At 38.1% G+C, this 21,224-nt stretch overlaps 1 protein-coding gene across 6 annotated transcripts in view; it reads right to left on the reverse strand.

Annotated features, from left to right (window-relative positions):
* The window catches only part of LOC127411914 (signal-induced proliferation-associated 1-like protein 2), a 212,625-nt gene that overhangs the window by 86,946 nt on the left and 104,455 nt on the right, over positions 1-21,224 (reverse strand). For all 6 annotated transcript variants that reach the window (XM_051647814.1, XM_051647813.1, XM_051647812.1 and 3 more), the window contains 3 exons: positions 12,522-12,696; positions 10,689-10,792; positions 788-945 (listed from right to left, as the gene is read on the reverse strand). In XM_051647814.1, the coding sequence (XP_051503774.1) occupies positions 788-945; positions 10,689-10,792; positions 12,522-12,696 (437 nt within the window). The remainder of the gene's footprint in view (positions 1-787; positions 946-10,688; positions 10,793-12,521; positions 12,697-21,224) is intronic.

The following is a 21,224-nucleotide window of genomic DNA, read 5'->3' on the forward strand; positions in this document are numbered from 1 at the left end:
TATTTGACACTTATTATGCCAACAATATATCAACCTTTCTACATGTATTAGAACTTATTAATGACTTACAATATAGTTTTAGATAAAAACCGTCGGGTTATGAATGATTTATAAGCTTAAATTCCACCGGGTCAAAACTGACCCGCAAATGCAAAAGGTGTATGCAGATTCTGAACGCAATAGGAGGATTAAATGAATGAGGAATGAATCAAAATTATTTGTGCTAATCACCATTATACCACAAACTCTGTCGACTTACCTTAACTTTTATTGAACACAAAACACACCTTTATTCATCAATGGGCTAAAAACAGTTTAAATAATATAAAAATAGCTAACTGCTATTGGTTAACATTATTTCCCCCACTCTAAAAAGAAAAGTCGTATCAGAGATGGAGCTAGTTGTTGAATTTGAATGAAAATGTTAACACAATGTCCAACTGTTTTTTTTTTCTTCTTCTTTGAAATATTTCGTAATGCACAATAAGAACAGGAATGTGTATTAAGAAAGTAACTAAGGTCAATTTTGATTTCATGTTGACTTTAAACAAATACAGACAAGTCTGAATTTCAGACATTAAAACACTTAATCGATTCCTTTAAGGTTCACTGTCATTTAAATGTATGTACTTAAGCTTTATTGATATTTTTAACATCAAAGGTAAAAGACATCAATGCTGAATGAAATTGCTTTTAAGTGATTATTAAGAGTCTTTCTTTATAGCTATCATAATTTATGGTGCAATTCAAAGGCTTCATTCCATGACAGATGTTTGGCTGCACTTGCCTGTAGCAGACGTTTTCAGTGCAGGGATTGTGAACTTTAACGATGACGAACACATGCTGAAAATGGGAGCGAATGTTTTTGGGTGTGAAGGGCAAGGCACCAGGCTCCTGGAATACGATGGTGACGATGTCATTTCCTATATGTCTCTTTCTGAGCAACTGTTGAGAAAAAAAGAGAAAGAATACAGGCTAACTGAGAAAATATTCAAAGAGCAGATCAGGATTACAGGATTTTTTTTTTGAAGCACAAGGGAACATAAGAACAGATAAAAAATATTGACAGTTAATAAAATATAAAAATAGCAAACTATTAATCACGATTAAGCCATCTGGTGTAATTTTGGCACCATAAATGGCACAGGAAATGACTGCAAATGCTAAAATGTTTTAAGCTGATCCATAAGTGCAATATCTGAATCTTGAGTGATTTTTTTGCAAAGATAAGAGTTTTTGGTGGCAGTGCAAGAACGTAAAATATTCCATTAACCCAGAGACTGCTGTATGGGAGTATTATATTAAACTGTGTAGTGGCCGAGGACCCTGTGAACAAACAGGATTACGGGTAAGACGGTGGATGAGAAGATGAGGGTTTGTGCATGAGTGTTCTAGAAGCTTAAGTTGAGGGATTTATACACTAATCTAACGCAATCGAACAGAAATGAAGATGAAGAAGAAAGAGAAAGAAATTCCTCTAATCCGGCCAATCGACTGTCAGAGATGCAATTGACAGTGATGCGATTGAACAAACACAATCAGTGATACTGCTCTGCTTTAACCCTTAAACGCATACTTCTGGTCTTTAATGACCCGGGATCTCATTCCACCCCCTGCACTTCATGCATTTTTTGGAGTTGTGCCCACACCTCTTCAGTATTCCTCAATGTATCTCTTATAAATAGTGTGATGCACAAAAAATGCCAAAATTGCAAGAATTTTTTTTTTTTTTTTTTTAATGGTTTAAGTACCAAATGTGTATATGGTCTCTAGAGACCCGAGGTATGTAAGAGAGTGTTTCGTTTTTTTTTTTTTGCACTTCCATAAATATATTTTTAGAATTATTTCATATCTAAATAAGTTTACTATCACAGGATATCTATTTCTTTGTTTATTACAAGAGAAATGAGCACTATATTCATACAAATATGAACTATCAACAACGGTGAATTATCAGTATTTTATATGCGTATACACATACATAATATACATGTTATTTCTTACTCAAGGTGGCACAGATGTTTCAGTGATTGACTTGATTTACATTTGACATTGCTATTTGATGAAGACACAACATGGAAGTAAACTATAGCAAGTACAACACGTGAACAGTATGATATGACTAATGTAATTTGGGTTACTACTGAAATAATTTAAATTGTGCATCTATTTAGACTCATCAAGTGCCTGAGAAAATACACATACTGTAAGACAGACATAAGCTACACATAAGTTACACATACATTACACATATGTAGATTATGTTTGTGTAACTCAATATGTGTTTGACAGCCAGTTGCATCTCATGTGAAAATAATGAATCCTGCTCTTGATTTGTCCTGATTTGTTGCATTATTTCTTTAATTTTTGACAAATAAAACATCAAAATATATTTGATTTTATTGTTTTCTAATTGTCTTGAATATATTTGTAAAATTGTACACAATCTGGGCATTTTGCACATCCATTTTTGATAGATATAAGTGCCGGATCTTTAGAGAGTGTTTGGGAACATTACCATGCATTTAAGGGTTAATATTGCTAACAAAGTTTATCTATTACTTTTTAAAACAAATGAAATTTGTTTAACACCATCAAATGAATTTAATGCATTTAATTAATCTGACATATTTACAGTTTCAAAATTAAAATTAAATTAAAGAAAGGACTCAAAATCATTTGCAGTGTTTGTTTAGCAGAATATCAAAGAAAGCTGAACAACATAAACAAAATACAACTAAATATTTTAAAATGTATTTGTTTCTTTCCTTAAAAGTGGAACTAAATGCACTATATTTTAAAAGGAAATATATTGGTGTTTCTTCAACTTTGGGCAATTTCATATCACAAAAATGTCAACTTTGTCCTTTTTGTTGTTTGAAAGTCACATTATTGACTTTGGAAACTTTTTACCAGGCCTTCATCATTTACTTCTGGTACTTTTCAAATGTTGTTTATGTACAGATTTGATTGTTTTAGCCTTGTCCCAGACCCAGACTTTCAACAGTAACAGAATAAATGATTCTAATTATTACATGTTTAAAACTATGATAATGTAAACAAAGAGTGAAATAAACATAAACCATTTCAATATTTATTGTATGAATTACAAAAGAAAAATGATCCGCACTCATTTTTTCAACTTTTCATTTTATTTCTTTTTTTTTTTAAATATAATATTTATTGTATGAAAATGATTTCTGTCAAAAAAAAATCCAACTGTCCAACAGCTGTGTTGTCAATTCCCCAATAAAAAAAAAATGTGTCCCTAAAAAAGTTTTTATTGCCTTATAAACTTTGTAATAAAGTTATTGTACTTGTGAACCAAGTCAACAAAAGTATTTTTAAAGAGTATTTTAATGGGTGTCATTTTCATCCAAGCTGCCAAATTTGCCAAATTACAGTATGCAAACAGTGAGAAAATATGATTTAATCATTTGTATTTAGGATACATAAAATGGACTCGGCGATCGAAATAAAACATTTTGTTTACTTAAAAAAATAAAATAATAATAATAATATATATATATATATTTTATTTCGATCGCCGTCATTTCTACCACAAAATTCTATTTAACACAATGCAGATTTTAAGATTTGCTGGAAATGACACTGAAACAAGAAAATTAACAGAATTTGTATTTATTTTTTTAATTTTTACAGAAAAATGGCAAATCTCCTGTGATGCTTGTACATACACTGTTAGACATTGATAGTAGACAAATAAAAAATAAAAAATACTGAGTGTAATAAACATTTAACAAGACTTCCTAGAAGTCCACAGTGCTAAAATGCCTAAAGTTGAAGAAACATACACATATACATGTATTAGTGCTGTCAGTCGATTAAAATTTTAAAATCGCGATTAATCGCAGATTTTGAAAGTGGTGAAATTTGACACTATATTTACTTCTTGTCAAAATGCATTTATTTCCATCTTAGGAAATAAAATAAAACAATATGTAACAATATAATGTTTTATTAACATTTTCCAAAGCCTTCCACAGTATAAAGACAGAAATGCACTAAAATACACTGCCTGCCCCCTCCCCCCACACGGCTGTGTTTAATAGTGAAAGTAAGAGCATTTCCACACGCACAATGCAACAAGAACTTACAGGATTGAGACCAAACATCTGTGTGGCCACAAGAAAGCCACTTGTTAGTGAGGCTTTTCGAAAAAAAAAAAAAAAACAAATACTTCAATTTGAAAGGGAGCGTACAGATTGGACTGTGGAGCAATGGAAAAGGTCATGTGGTCTGATGAGTCCAGATTTACCATATTCCAAAGCGATGGGCGCGTCAGGGTAAGAAGGGAAGCACATGAAGCGATGCACTCGTCATGCATAGTGCCCACTGTACAAGCCTCAGGAGGCAGTGTTATGATCTGGGGTTGCTTCAATTGGTCAGGTCTAGGCTCAGCAATGTTATGCGGCATTAAAATGAAGTCAGCTGACTACCTGAATGTACTGAATGACCAGGTTATCCATCAATGGATTTTTTCTTCCCTGACAGGGCGGGCATATTCCAGGACGACAATGCCAAGATTCATAGACTCAAATTGTGAAAGAGTGGTTCAGGGAGCATGAGGAATCATTTTCACACATGAATTGGCCACCACAGAGTCCTGAACTTAACCCCATTGAAAGTCTTTTGGAAGACTTTCCGGAGTGGTCCGACTCTCCCTTCATCAATACAAGATCTCGGCCAAAAATGAATGCAAATCTGGACTGAAATAAATGTTGTGACGTTGCATAAGGTGTCGAAACAATGCCACGATGAATGTGCGGCGTAATCAAAGCTAAAGGCGGTCCAACGAAATATTAGAGTATGTGACTTTTTTTTTTGGCAAGGCAGTGTAGCAACAATTCAAGTAACATTAAACATTTCCCAAAGTCTGAGAGGGAGTTTGACTAATTGAAAAAACTAGTCTCCCCATAGGTTGCATATTCATTGCAATGGGCATTAAATCTCCTAAACTCTCACACTCTACAATATTAATCTGCCGGTAGACTGTGGCTATCCGCTTTCCCACAGCATTCTTGAAGCCGCGTTCATGATATGTGTCAGGGCGTCAACGCCAGCCCCACTTTGAACCTCACATGAAGAGCACTAGCAAACAAAAATGTCTCATTCTGTGTTTTGGCGATAGTTAAGACTTGACATGCTTCTCTGGTAATTAAAATGCACCTTACATGCTTCTGAAAAATACTTGATTTCTATCACAAATCCCAGCTGGGCTTGTTTTGTAAATCAAATAGCATTAAGAGGTCCTTTTTCTATCATTTTATAACGGAAGCGCTGTTGTGTGCGTGTGTAGAAATTATTTTATTTACTGAGATAACAACCTCCGTGGCTCTATCATAGAGAGTGTTATGGTCATATAGTGTACCAGTACCGCCCATAGAATGTCTATGGGACTGCCACGTTTTGCTATCTTTTGCTAAGTTTGTAGGCTCACCATGGTATAAGGGCTCTGGTGTGCGTGTGCATTTGTGGTGTGTGTGTCAGTGTAATGACTCCAGGTGGACACATAACAAAGGTTCCGCCCTTCCCAACATGTGTTTATGTTGTATAAACGGTAAATGCGTTAACTGCGATTAAGAAAAATTAACACGTTAAGCTTTTTAAATTAATCGCATGCGTTAACGCGTTAATTCTGACAGCTCTAACGTATGTGTGTGTATATATATATATAATGTATTGTAACAGATAAACGACGGGCAAGGAGGAGGCGGAAACCGGCTGAACAGTAAACAAAGTTTAATAAGAAACATAAAACAAACATAAAACACAGACACACATGCAACGCGGCCGCGTGCATTTCTCTCTCTCGAACTGGCACCTCTGGCTCCTCTTTATCTTGCTCTCCCGCTGATCAGCTGATTCAGCGCCGGCTGTGCATCATCACGGCCTGGCCATGCCCTCCTTGTCACACTACTCCCCCGCCCGATTCAGGTCGGGGCGCCACAGGTCTGACCAACTCCCCCCCATCTCTGGAGGGGAGACGCTGCCCTTCCGGCCATTCTGTCAGCTGGTGGTCCACCCGCCTACTGCGAACCGGGGGAGAGACGAGGTGAGGCATGGGGAGAGGGAAAGGGCGAGCGGAGACACACAGAGAGAGAGAGAGAGAGAGGAGAGAGAGAAGAACTTGCTCGCCGGCTCCCGGACGCGCTGTAGCCCAGTCCTCAACCGCTCCTCCGCCCTCAGGCGGACGCCAGCTCGCACCTCCCCCTGCGGACGGCAGCAGTTCCTCCGGCTCTCGGAGGCCGTCAGCAACCCCTCCGTCCCCAGGCAGACAGCCGCTGCTGCTCCCCTGGCGGATGGCAGCGGCGAGGACTTTACAACAGCGCATCCCTCCTCCCTCCCGGGTGTCAGCACCACTGTAGCAGATAAACGATGGGCAAGGAGGTGGCAGCAACTGGCTGAACAGTAAACAAAGTTTAATAAGAAACTCAACATAAAACAAACATAAACAAACGTGTGCATCTCTCTCTCTCTCTCGAACTGGTGCCTCCGGCTCCCCTTTATCTCGCTCTCCCGCTGATCAGCTGATTCAGCGCCAGCCGCGCATCATCATGGTCCGGCCACACACTCCTCTTCGTTTATATATATATATATATATATATTAGGGCTGTTGATTTAATACGTTAATTCAGTGCGATTAATTATATAAAAATAACGTGTTAAAAAATGTATGCAATTAATCATGTCCCCGGACCATAATAAGGAATATTCCTGAGCAATTCAAGCTTGTAGTACCACCTATTTTCTCCAGGGGGCAGTAAGTGAAACTCGCTGTATAGGCAACGCGCAGCTTATACAGACAGAGAACAAACCACACTTACCAACAGCAGACAACACAAGGGGTGCTTCTCATTTCCTAAATTGTGCATCCTCATTTCCCCGCTCCTCCGTCCTCGAGCCCATGACCAGAAAACCGATCAAAGTCCACCATCATGAAGGATGTAACAATTCTCTAAATGCACCGCGAGGATCAGGGATGAAGGAAGCTTACAGAGGACGCTTGAGCGACGAAACACAGGAGCATCATATGCGGAAGACTTTTTGTTTGAAGCACTTGACGCACGTATTAATGCTCCTCCCCCTTCACATCTGACACAATAGTTTTAATTCATCTATCACCTTTGCAGTTTAAATAAACCATAACTGACACATACTTCAACATTGCATCTTGAATTATTTGGATTTATTATGAATATATTAATAAATTAAAGTTTCAATAACATAATGGCAAGCGCACCAAGGTACTGCAGCTGCGTAAAACCCGCTATGAAGTGACGCGAGTAAGCAGGACATTTCATTTTACAAATTCGTCTTGCTTTGATTCCTCTGTCCTCGTTTCCTTTTCTTGGATCCTTTCCTTGTTTCCTAAGAGGGTGGAGCTAAGAAGCAAGGAAAGAAAGCAAGGAAAGGAAATGAGGATGCACAATTATAGAAATGAGAAGCACCCAAAATGAGAACACGTTCTTGCGTGATGAAGTGCAGATCCGAATGTAGGGATCTCAAGCCGGGATTTTCTAAGTATTAAACTACTTTAACATGACACAGCGACCTAAACGACACAACCGAGATACTCCAAATGCATCCGTCTGATGCAGGTGTACATTGACACGTCCTTAAACAAGCCTTTATAATAAATCTTGGACTGACTGATGAATTCAATTACAAAATGGATTGCTGTGGACTGTAGGCCAATGATTGGCTTTTGATCAATAATATGGAAATAAACAATATACTGCATTCTAAAGCCACTTTTTTTATTGTCTTTTTTATTGCTTCACTTGTGTGCCAAAATAATGTAATGCATTTTACTCATCTGTATTATTATTTTATATATATTTATATATATATAACTATTTATAATTATTTAATCATTATATAATGAATTATTGTTATTTAAGGGGCTTTCTCAGCAAATATTTATGTATGGAATTAATTGCGATTAATCGGCATACCATGTAACATAGCCGAAAGTCTCAGACCACTTGTGAAAATGCTTTTTTTCTATTGTTTCCATTATTATTATTATTATTTTCTCTCATTTAATAAACTTTCTTCAATACAAAATATATGACCAGCATAACAATTTGAATCAGAATTTCAACTGCAAAGTACAGGTACGTGAATTTGAGAATGTCTTAGTATTTAGCACCAATATGTCACCTTTTAAATGACAACAGGTACTCGAGCTGGCCTGGACTCCACAAGTTTATAATATTTGTTTATTTCCAATTTTATATTAGATTTTGATTCACAGATTTTTAATGTGGTCTCAGACTTTGGGGAGCACACTGCTTTGATTTCCATTGACTTCTTTTATTGATTTCCTTCAATGCTGGAGTGCTCAGTCTTCAGACAAGTTAAAACAGCTTGTGCTGGCAGACAGATGTGAAGGTGACCTCTAATTGTAGGACAGGTGCAGAGACTGACACTAACTGCACATTTGCTTCTACAGCCTTGACGGATGCCACGCGAGTCTCTTTAATCAAAGCTTTATCAGAGCATCTTCTGTATCCATCCATTCCACCTGTTGTAGGATCTGATAGATAAACATCACAGCCCGTTCCCCAGGGACAAGTTGATTGAAAGAACTGGGCGGTTGTCACGACAACAAGCCTTCCAAACGGAATGGATTTTAAAGACATCAAACAGGCATGTTGCTGCAGGCAAAAGGTGACTATCACAGACAATAGTAGTATTGGTCACATTGTTTTTATTAACTAATTCTGTCATTATTTGCTCACCCTCATGTTGTTCCAAATCTGTATGACTTTCTTCCGTTAAACACAAAAGAATGCAAAAGCATAAAAAAAGTGTCAGAAACATGGTCTATACGACTTGAAACCATATAACTTACATTTTGGTCTGTTTCTCACTCAAATATATACAGTGGTGTGAAAAAGTGTTTGCCCCCTTCCTGATTTCTTACTTTTTTTGCATGTTTGTCACACTTAAATGTTTCACATCATCAAACAAGTTTAAATATTAGTCAAAGATAACACAAGTAAACACAAAATGCAGTTTTTAAATGAAGGTTGTTATTATTAAGGGAAAACAAAATCCAAACCTACATGGCCCTGTGTGAAAAAGTGATTGCCCCCTAAACCTAATAACTGGTTGGGCCACCCTTAGCAGCAACAACTGCAATCAAGCGTTTGCGATAACTTGCAATGAGTCTTTTACAGCGCTGTGGAGGAATTTTGGCCCACTCATCTTTGCAGAATTGTTGTCATTCAGCCACATCGGAGGGTTTTCGAGCATGAACTGCCTTTTTAAGGTCATGCCACAGCATCTCAATAGGATTCAGGTCAGGACTTTGACTAGGCCACTCCAAAGTCTTCATTTTGTTTTTCTTCAACCATTCAGAGGTGGACTTGCTGGTGTGTTTTGGATCATTGTCCTGCTGCAGAACCCAAGTTCGCTTCAGCTTGAGGTCACGAACAGATGGCCGGACATTCTCCTTCAGGATTTTTTGGTAGACAGCAGAATTCATGGTTCCATTTATCACAGCAAGTCTTCAGGTCCTGAAGCAGCAAAACAGCCCCAGACCATCACACTACCACCACCATATTTTACTGTTGGTATGATGTTCTTTTTCTGAAATGCGGTGTTACTTTTACGCCAGATGTAATGGGACACACACCTTCCAAAAAGTTCAACTTTTGTCTCGTCAGTCCACAGAGTATTTTCCCAAAAGTCTTGGGGATCATCAAGATGTTTTCTGGCAAAAATGAGACGAGCCTTAATGTTCTTTTTGCTCAGCAGTGGTTTTCGTCTTGGAACTCTGCCATGCAGGCCATTTTTGCCCAGTCTCTTTCTTATGGTGGAGTCATGAACACTGACCTTAACTGAGGCAAGTGAGGCCTGCAGTTCTTTGGATGTTGTTGTGGGGTCTTTTGTGACCTCTTGGATGAGTCGTCGCTGCGCTCTTGGGGTAATTTTGGTCGGCCGGCCACCCCTGGGAAGGTTCACCACTGTTCCATGTTTTCACCATTTGTGGATAATGGCTCTCACTGTGGTTCTCTGGAGTCCCAAAGCTTTAGAAATGGCTTTATAACCTTTTCCAGACTGATAGATCTCAATTACTTTCTTTCTCATTTGTTCCTGAATTTCTTTGGATCTCGGCATGATGTCTAGCTTTTGAAGATCTTTTGGTCTACTTCACTTTGTCAGGCAGGTCCTATTTAAGTGATTTCTTGATTGAGAACATGATGTGGCAGTAATCAGGCCTGGGTGTGGCTAGAGAAATTGAACTCAGGTGTGATAAACCACAGTTAAGTTATGTTTTAACAGGTGGGGCAAACACTTTTTCACACAGGGCCATGTAGGTTTGGATTTTGTTTTCCCTTAATAATAACAACCTTCATTTAAAAACTGCATTTTGTGTTTACTTGTGTTATCTTTGACTAATATTTAAACTTGTTTGATGATGTGAAACATTTAAGTGTGACAAACATGCAAAAAAAGTAAGAAATCAGGAAGGGGGCAAACACTTTTTCACACCACTGTAGCTCTATTGTAATTGCATATTTAAAATTTCTCTTTTTGTGTACTACAGTAGATGGACATGGACAACTCAATTATGACTGTTTTACTGCAAAAAAACAACGCAAAATAATACTGGAACTTTAGGGGGAAAATAATGAATTGAAGAAGACACTGACCTGTTGCCTGTTGTTAGGTGTGTAGGGGAGAAGTGTGGACACATGGAACATCAGTTCATAGTCTTTGTAGGTCGTATAGAGTGAGTGATTACCGGTAGAGTCCGCTGTAATGGAGATTAAAAGATTTGTCAACAACAGGAACAATAAATAAACACACCACAGGTAGTAGTTGGTTTAAGCTGGTTTAGCTGGTTGGCAAGCTGGTTTCCCAGCCTGACCAGTTGACAAGGGACAAAAATCCCTCTAAAACCATCAAAGCAGACCAGCCTGACCAGTAGGAACCAGCTTGGTGGCCATCTGAGACCAGCAAACCATCTAAGGCTGGTTAAAACCATTTTATCTTTCAGCAAGTATACACAAAGATACAAGTGCACAGTTTTGGTTAAAATCTGGGTTTGGGTGAGAAAGATTTAAGATGCAATAGCTACACCTCAGCTTAAGTTACTGTTGAGAGGTGAAGAGAGAGGATGAGAGAGAGAGAGCCAAGACAACTACAATCTTTCAACAGCTGCAACTCTTCCAACAAGCTACATGCACCATCAGCTTCCATCAAATACAGACATGTAGGGCCATATGCATGTGCATTCACACAGATGTAAGACGAGGTAGTTTTTAAGTTTTCATAGGCATTTAGCAGATGAATCAAAGTCTGCAGTAAACGGTCCCATTACTTAAATTCTGGGACATGGTTTGGGACCATTTTCTTTTTGGATGTGTACAATCATAATACAATGTTCTTTAAAACAAGTACAATAATAATGCAGTTTTCTAGGCCTATACACAGATAATACCATGTTTGTTTGTTTTTTTGGACATACAGTACTACAATGGTACTAGCATGTTTCCAGGACATTTACCATGGTAATGCAATGTTGTTTTGACAAGGTACAATAGTAATACTGTTTTTCAGGCATGTACCATGGTAATACCAATATTTCTGGACATGCATCATGGTAATACCAATATTTCTGGACATGCACCATGGTAATACCAATATATCTGGACATGTATCATGGTAATACCAATATTTCTGGACATGTACCATGGTAATACCATGTTCTCTGGACATGCACCATGGTAATGCCATGTTTTCTGGACATGCACCATGGTAATGCCATGTTTTCTGGACACGCACCATGGTAATACCATGTTTTTTGGACACGTACCAAGATAATACCATGTTTTCTGGACATGCACCATGGTAATGCCATGTTTTCTGAACATGCACCATGGTAATACCATGTTTTCTGGACATGCACCATGGTAATACTATGTTTTCTGGACATGCACCATGGTAATACTATGTTTTTTGGACATGTACCATGGTAATACCATGTCTTCTGGACATGTTCCATGGTAATACCATGTTTTCTGGACATGTACCATGGTAATACCATGTTTTCTGGACATGCACCATGGTAATACTATGTTTTTTGGACATGCACCATGGTAATACCATGTCTTCTGGACATGCACCATGGTAATACTATGTTTTTTGGACATGTACCATGGTAATACCATGTCTTCTGGACATGTTCCATGGTAATACCATGTTTTCTGGACATGTTCCATGGTAATACCATGTTTTCTGGACATGTACCATGGTAATACTATTATTTATTAAATAATAGACAAATTATATATATATATGTTACTTTGGTATATAATAAAGCACCAAAATAACAAAGTATTACTATCTGATACTGCCCCAGTACTTTTGTAAGGGAGAAATATGAATGCAAACAGTTTCCCGAAACAACAAAGAAAATGTCAAGTGGGTTAGCACAGTATGCAGTGTATATTACGTTTATATTGTTTAGCATTAGTACATACTCTTGTTGTCCAGTTGTGCTCTGTACTTCATAAAGCCCTTCAGCTTTACTCTCTGTCCAAGCAGATCCAGGAACTCGTCCAGCGCCGGGCCAGCATTCTCATTATTGTACATCTCCTCTTCTGTGCTTTGACCCGCTTTACAGTACAGGATGCCTACTTTGTGTTGAAAACTCAGCTGAAACATAATCACAAATACATATTAATTACACTAATTGAACTTCAATAACACTCAGGAGCGAATAGTGAATTATCTATCAATGTTTTTAAAATTAGCTAAAAGACGCAGAATTTTCAGTAACCACAGACGTTGATGTAATATGTAAGTGCCGTTTCCATTTTGCACAGGCAATTTTGATCGGATCCCTATCTGATCACAGTGGTGATACATTTGACTGCGAGGTGTAATGCAATCCAGCTAAAGAACATCCAGATACTATCCGGATATTAAACTATGTAAATGGGGCCTATGTTTCCGCAATCCAGTTGCTAAATGCACTGAAATAGATTGTGCCTTATTTACAAAACTCAGCGCTATTTGCCTGGTGTAATTAACATCACAATTAATTACCGGAATTTAGTGACCAGGGAATTAGGTGTTACAACAATGCAGACTTTCAAATAACACTATCCAATAATTCATTAATTCATGAAAAAGACAGAAGATAGAGCGATGAAAGAAGGGACATATCATGTGATCTTTTAGCATTTAAACAAAGCAATGCTTGATTCTCCAATTATAATTGATTTTCTTTAAGAAAGTTTGCAAAAACTTAACGGTTTAAAGCAGCATAAATCATTGAAAGTTAACCTCTGTGGGAAGAGACAGTTAAAGCTGCTGAAGCTAATTCCTGCTGTCCAGAGGGATTACGGGTGATTCAAGCAGTTTATGAGAAACTATGACTAAAATTTTAAGCTGCAAGGAAAACCAATTAGTCATATATGTAACAGTGCGCAACACTTTAGATAAACACTGATGAAATTGGTCAACTAGATGGTTATGTTTGTATTACATGTCAGAGAAATGCAAGTTTATTTTCCGGTGTTTGGATGTAAGAATTCAAGCATTGGTGAGGCGAAACATCATCTACAATACTACAATCGCAATAGCTCAATGTTAAATAAATATTAGTATAGCTGGCTTAACAATGACTACAAAGCAGACACTTCAGATTGTGCTGTTTATAAGGGTTTAATCATCATTATGGAAATTGAGGGATTATGTTTGGCAAGCTCAACAGCTGAGTCGAGTACCTGCTTCTGTGAAATGAAATCATGTTCCAAGTGTGAATTTAAAGGTAAAGTGTGTCATTTCAGTGCCGCTTGTAATTGAAAAATAACAAGTTTCTCAAATACTCAAACCAGCCCATTTGCATTATCAAATCTTTGAAACATATTCAAAGATGCCTCAAATATATATATATATATATATATATATATTTTTTTTTGCACTTAGTAGCAAGTAAACTGTAAAATATCTGTGAAATAATCTGTACTTATTCATTTTGAACAAAGTGAAATTGTGATCAAAATCGAAAAAATTTTTTCTGTACAACTGTGTCCATTCCGAATTAATATTGTAACATCATCAATGAGTAACACTTTACAATAAGGTTGTATTTGTTAACATTAGTTAACAAAATAGATAATCATCAGGCCCAGACGGAATCTACGCGTGCAAAACTGCAGAATTGCAATATCTGTCATTCACAAAAGTTCTAAACATCCCACACCCTCTTGCATGTTTGTTTATTAAATATTTTGGTTAATTTGATGATGATTTCAGCTACCAAGAAGAGTAGTACTCTGTAAGGTTTTACTCTTAGCTCCATTTAACACATTTTACTATGACTAAATCCCTCTCGCAGAATTCCGCAGATTTTCCCTCAAAATCAGTGAAGAAAATGCGAGAAAAAAGCAGATTCCATCATGGCCTGGCTATCATGATCTATCAATAAGCAATACCTTCCCATCCCAGGTGTGTATGACTTTCTTTCTTCAACAGAACACTTTTGAAGAAAAATGGAAAAATATCTTAGCTCAGTAGGTCCTTAAAATGCAAGTGGATGGTGATCAGACCTTCAAGCTCCAAAAATCACAGACAGTCAGCATAAACGTAATTTATACAACTTCAAATCGAGTTCATTCACCCTTGCGGAGACCACCTCTCACTACCGCAGCTTACAAATATTGCCAGGTTGCAAGAGGAATTTGCGGACATATTTTCACCCCTACCCGGTCACACAAACCTCATGGAGCACCATATCGAGACCACCCCGGGGGTGGTGGTTCGTAGCTGCCCCTATCGTCCTCCTGAACACAAGAAAAAGGTTGTTCAGGGAGAATTAGAGGCAATGCTCGAAATGGGCGTAATACAAGAGTCGCACAGCGATTGGGCCAGCCCAGTAGTTCTGGTACCGAAGAGCGACAGCTCGGTCCGCTTCTGTGTTGACAACCGGAAAGTGAACGCAGTGTCCAAATTTTATGCTTATCCAATGTCGCGAATTGACGAGCTACTTGATCGGTTGGCAGTGATTGTAATATGAACTAATATGAATAAAAAATGAACAATACACTCAGAAAAAAAGGTACCGTTAATAGTACAAAGGTACCGTCACTGGGGTGGTAACCTCAAGGGAACTTTTTTTGTATCTCTAGTTAAAATGTATAACTCGTTTTGGGTACATAATTGACATACATTTATAAGTTTTGTTCCCAAGTTTTTGTCTTCTTAAGGGTACAAATATGTACCCAAAACAAGGGTACCACCCGTGACAACCCCAGAGTGTAGTTTTAAATAAACATTAACCAGGTCCAAGATTAATAAATGCTATAAAAATTATTGGTTATTGTTTGTTCATGATACCTAAAGCATCAAGTAATGTTAACAACTAGAACCTTATTGTTACATGTTCCTAAACTACATAGAAGTGTAGTTGGTCAGACGTGTAGATCTCTGCTAGAAAAAGCTGCAAAATGGTCCAGACTTTATGGTGACAGTCAAAAGTTATTTTACGAATGCATTACTTATAGTTGACTCTGCACATTAAACTGGGATAGGTAAAAGTATTTTACCATCAAAAACCTGCTGCATAAACTCCGGTTTTGGTGGTATTAATTGATTTAAGCTAGTAAAGTTGACAAAGTCTTCAAGCCTGACCAGTTGACAAGTGTCCAAAAACCCTCTAAAACCATCAAAACAGACCTAATGAGCTTGGTAGACCAGCAAACCACCTTTTTAGCAACACTTCACCCTTAATGAAGTAGCCTAAATATGAATGTAAACAACTTAACTTCCGTCATCCAATGTATATTTTGATGTGAACCAAGCTGTTACTCTAATATAATAGAAACAGACATGTAGTATCAATCACAATCCCACACAAAATGCCAAGAGCAGCCATAACAAACGCTGACTCTTGCAGCATGATGTTCCTCCTTACGCAACTCTAACCCACATCTAACGCACTGAACAGGGTTGATGAGGCAGGGAAAATGTCTTCTCGGTGAGATGGAGTTGATATTTCAGTGCTCCAGAATCAGACTGTACTCTCTTACATGGGTCAAGTATTCCCAGCTTGGAACCATTCTGTTGTCTTGGTGACCTTGTTTTCTTAAACCTTCAGCAACTGTTTTGGATTATGGAGCAGCCAGTGACTTCCACAGTGTCTACTCAAGCAGCACTAATGTAGTCCAGAGGAGATGCCCTACTTGGCTTTAGGAAGGACACACACAAACATTGAGACAAGTGCAGCAAAGCTTGAGTTATACAGCAGAGTTTTGAGCCTCAGAAATATAGACAGAAATATGCAGATAAATACAGACATTCGTCAGGGTAGACGCCGTCTCATTACTGTTCGTTGTACCCTTCCAACTAAACCCGCTCCCTACGATGACCAAATATCCTTTGAAGTTACTTTGCAGGACACTACCGGCTATCTAGAGCCTACCCTTTGACTTGGACTTGATTGACATGGAACGGCAAAAGAAATAAGGAACAAAGAGCAAAGATGAAGAGATAGAAAGATCGAGTTCTCCTGGGTTTCCCTTTGAGCGGAGTGCTTTACAGCTCCTTCCTGTCCGCTGTGACATCATCGCAAGCTTTTCTGCTCCCATCAGCCCTCAGGGCGGTAATGTGTCATGTGTCCGCCTTTTACTTCTCATGACTCTGAGACAAAACCGCTGGTGTCACACCAAAAGACTCTTATCATATGCAATAAAAAAAATTTAAAAAAATAAAGATAAAAATACTTTCAGTATTTTTGTCTTGTCCAGTAAAAATATCTATTAACATCCTTAAAGAGAAATTCAAGTGTGATGCAAAATTGTGTTAGATATATGTACACTGTACAAAAAACATTTTTGCATATTTTCCAGTAAAAAATATCTAAACATTCTTAAAACAAGATAAATGTTCTTAATTTCATGCAAAATTACATAAGATATTTTGTCTTGTTTTCAGAGAAATCTAACAAAATTCACCTTTATTGTATGGAAAGTAAAATGCATGTACAGTGAATGGTGACTGAGACATACTGCCTAACATCTCCTTTTGTGTTCTACAAATTCATATAGACTTGAGGGTGAATAATGACAGAAATTTCATTTTTAGGTGAAATTAATGGGATTTTTACCTCCTGAACCCTATTATTGCACTCTATAACAAATCTTTCCTCTGCTAAGTGGGCCACAAACTCTGTCGTCTCATGCGAGTCATAGTTATACTCGACTGTAAGCGAGGGCAGCAACAGGAAATGAAACGGAACACTTCTCATTATGTATAAGCATCAACTGAGCAACAAATCTTTCCTGCAGCAGCCCAAGGTAACATGATATCATTTCCGCTCTTTTGTACACTACCCTATGGGCCGTGTGGGTGGCAGACTTTAGGTCATTAGCGCATTATGTGACATAGGTGTTGTTTTTCACACCTGTTTCCCTCGAGGCAAAGACTTCACTGAAAAAAATGATTTTCAAGACAAGTATTTTTGTCTTGTTTTCCTGTAAAATTATCTAAACATTCTTAAAACGTGATGTCAAGCAAAATGGGATAAGATATTAAGTCTTGTTTAAGATAAATCTGACAAAATGTAGTGAACTTTAGACTTTTTTTTAGAAAAAAAAAAACATCTGCCAATGGAGTAAGCAAAAAAAAAAAAAAAAAGAAAAAAAAAAGTGTTTTCCCTTTGATTTAAGTTTATTTTTCTTACCCCATTGGCAAATAGTTTTTTCTTGTTTTAAGCATAAATCTCACTAAATTTGATTCGATTTCTCTCAAAACAAGACTTTTTGTTTGTCAAGTAAATAAATCCCATTTTAAGAATGTTTAGATATTTTTAATGGAAATCAAGACAAAAATACTTGTCTTGAAAATCATTTTTTGCAGTATACCATTCATTACCTAACCAGACAATATTCAACAGTCTGTTGAATGTGTATGTGTCAGTAGCTATTATCTTTTAAATACATACAAGTTGTTTCCTAAAATGTGAATTTCTGCGGCACTAGCAGCACCTAATGAAATGGCAAAAATAATTATTGTTTACAATCAGTTTTCCCTATAGACTTCCATTGTGCATGCATTATTGTAAACACATTATACTTCTCTTAAATGTCAACAATGAAACTCAGTTATTGAGAGGATGGAAATGGAAGGACTCCATTTATGAAATAAAATGCAGTGCTGGATATATAATCTGTGCTCAATCACATTTCCACTTGAAGCTGAAATCGATGGGAGACTGGAGCTGATATTGATTGACTCTAAGCATGATATTGGCTGATTTTCTCTCTCAGAAACAAGATGTTGATTAGTAGCTGTGCTGACAGAAGCGATTCAATGAAGTGTTTTTGGTTCAGCCCTAAGTATTCATGGGTAAAACCACTCTACAAACTGATTTTTATTAAGACCAAGTGTAAGGTGATTTTCATAGTCACATAGCCATATGTTCTGTCTGGTCCTAAGAGCAATGATTTGATAGCGCCACAAAGACATAAGTGTTTGTTTTCTGAGAAATTAACCTTTGAATTAAAGCTAACAAACATTGGTATCGACTGATACAAGCAATTGTCTGCACTTAATGACACTGGATGATTTTTTTCCTGTTAAAAGGAGGAGGAAAAACGCATTGGACAATTAGTCTAGAACTCTGGCTGTGTGTGAAAAGAAACGTCTCTTGTGTGACATTTTTGAATACGGTGACAATGACAGCAGATTTACAGTTTGTAATCTTTGCACTACTAGAATTTCAAGAGGTAAAACTACCGTTAAAACTTTCAACACAACTAGTTTGATTACTTACCTTAAAACTTGACACAACAAGAAATATGATCAGTTTAAGCTAACGCAGAGGGGCATGCTTCATCATTCAGAATTCAATTAATGAGTGTTAACAATGTGCTTTTTGTTGCATTTTTTATATATATAACCGAGACCAGTTACTCTGAAACATGGAAGACATGTAGAGACATAGAGGATAAAGTTATTAGTTTATTAATTTCTTTCAATGTTGTATAATAACTAGGGCTGTCGATTTAACATTCTAATTTAGTGTGTGTAGTAACTAATTTAGTAATTTAGACGGAGCGCAAGAATATCGTCAGGATGACGAAAGGAAGTGGGAAGTCTCGGCTTCCCCAGCTCTTAGAGGATTCCCTGCTGGGGATTTCCCTCTGGAGCAGTCGCGAGATGAGACCCTTAGGCATGCCTTTGATCAATTGAAGGTGATTCATGGTCAGCGTCTCCGGCCAGACGCTGCACTCACATATCCGTATTTTTCAATTATTAAAGATAGGTTGTATTGAGTGACGCAAGAGGCTCAGACAAAAGAAGATACTACCCAGTTGTTGACACAGAAGAGCTGTGGGGAAAGCTATTCCAGACAGCTCATCATAATCCAACGGCGGGTCACTTAGGGCGAGTAAAAACTCTAAACTGTCTAATGGCCCATTTCTATTGGCCGGGCATTCACGGAGATGTTCGCAAGTGGTGTGCAGCATGCTGTGAATGTCAGTTGGTGAATCCACCGGCCACCCCAAAAGCACCATTGCGCCCTCTGCCGTTAATTGAGATCCCCTACAAGAGAATTGGCATGGAACTCGTTGGGCCATTAAAGTGGACAGCATGCAGGCATCACTTTGTGTTAGTTCTAGAGGATTATGCAAAGCGATATCTGGAAGCAGTGCCTCTCCGCAACATCTCAGCACGCAGTGTTGTGGAGGCACTCTTCATAATTATCTCCCGAGTGGGGACTCCGAAAGAAATCCTCACTGATCAAAGCACTACTTTTATGTCACGTACACTACGTGAACTGTAAAAATTACAAATTAAATATATTTAATAAAACCCTGAAAAATAGGATTCGTAAGTTCATGCATGAGGATGATAGGAATTGGGATATGTGGCTCGATCCCCTGTTATTCGCAGTTCGAGTGGTCCCCCAAGCCTCCACAGGGTTTTCCCTGTTCGAGCTGCTGTATGGGCGTCGGCCACACGGCGTGCTCAACAACATGTGGGAAGCTTGGGAGCAGGGACCTTCAAACAATAAAAATGAAATTCAGTATGTTCCTGATCTTAGAGCAAAACTCCACACTTTGGGTCAACTAACACAAGAGAATTTACTCCAAGCTCAAGAACACCAAAGCCGAAGAGTCGTGTGGCGCCATGCGGGAGTAGGATGTGTGAACGGCAAGCTCTGCACACTTTGCTAGGTTTGAATTCTTTTTGTATCATAAATTCAAGATTCGATACACCCTGCTACATAACTGTTTTAAGAAGTCAACATGTCAATGAATTCAAAATCCTCGGCCTCTGGAGATATTAAAAGACACTTACATGCTCAAGCTGATACCCCAGACAGGGATGCAGACCAGGGACTCGGTTTGGATGGTGCGGCAGGAGAAATTCAATGGCAACTGTCCAACATGTATGTGATGCTGACGAAGGTTGTGGCGGACTTGGAGGATCTTGCGGTAATACATCAATCGATTACTTCCATGGAGGCGAAATTGTCTGTGTTGGTTACAAGAATCAGGGAGGTTGAGAAACGGATCAATTATCTGGAGTCATCGGAGAGGGAATTAGCTGCTAATCCGCTAGTGACCAAGACAGACTTGTAGCACGTTTGGGAAAAACTGGAGGATTTGGGGAATCGTAATCGACGAAACAATGTCCGAATTGTTGGAATTCCTGAGCATGAGGAAGGCAGAGATATGGTGAAATTCCTAGACGAGCTCTTCCCAAGTCTGCTCGACAGGCCATAAACTGGAAATTGAGCGAGCTCACAGGGTCCCGGTTCGGAGATCCGCTGAGGGAGACAGGTCCTGATCTATTTTGGCCAAATTTCTGAGATCATTTGATAAAGATCTTGTGTTACGTGAGGCGAGGAGGAAAGGAAGGCTTTCCTGGAAGAACCACAGCATTTTCTTGTTCCCAGAACTTGTGAATTCCACAAGAGAGAAAAGTGATCGATTCAAGGAATGTAAGAAACTCTTACATCGATGGAGGATCGCTTTTGTACTGATGTTTTCAGCCAAATTGAGAATAGATACTAAGGATGGCCACAAAATATTTACATGCCCACAACAAGCATTGTCTTTCATAATCAATTGACTGAGGAAATCATGGTGCATTTCTCACATTGCTCCCAAGTGAGCTTGTCTCGCTGAACATACACTTGACTGTCTGAGGAAGCTGGGCGCCTTTCT

This window comes from Myxocyprinus asiaticus, chromosome 21 (genome assembly GCF_019703515.2).
Source record: "Myxocyprinus asiaticus isolate MX2 ecotype Aquarium Trade chromosome 21, UBuf_Myxa_2, whole genome shotgun sequence".
Taxonomy (NCBI): Eukaryota; Metazoa; Chordata; class Actinopteri; order Cypriniformes; family Catostomidae; genus Myxocyprinus; species Myxocyprinus asiaticus.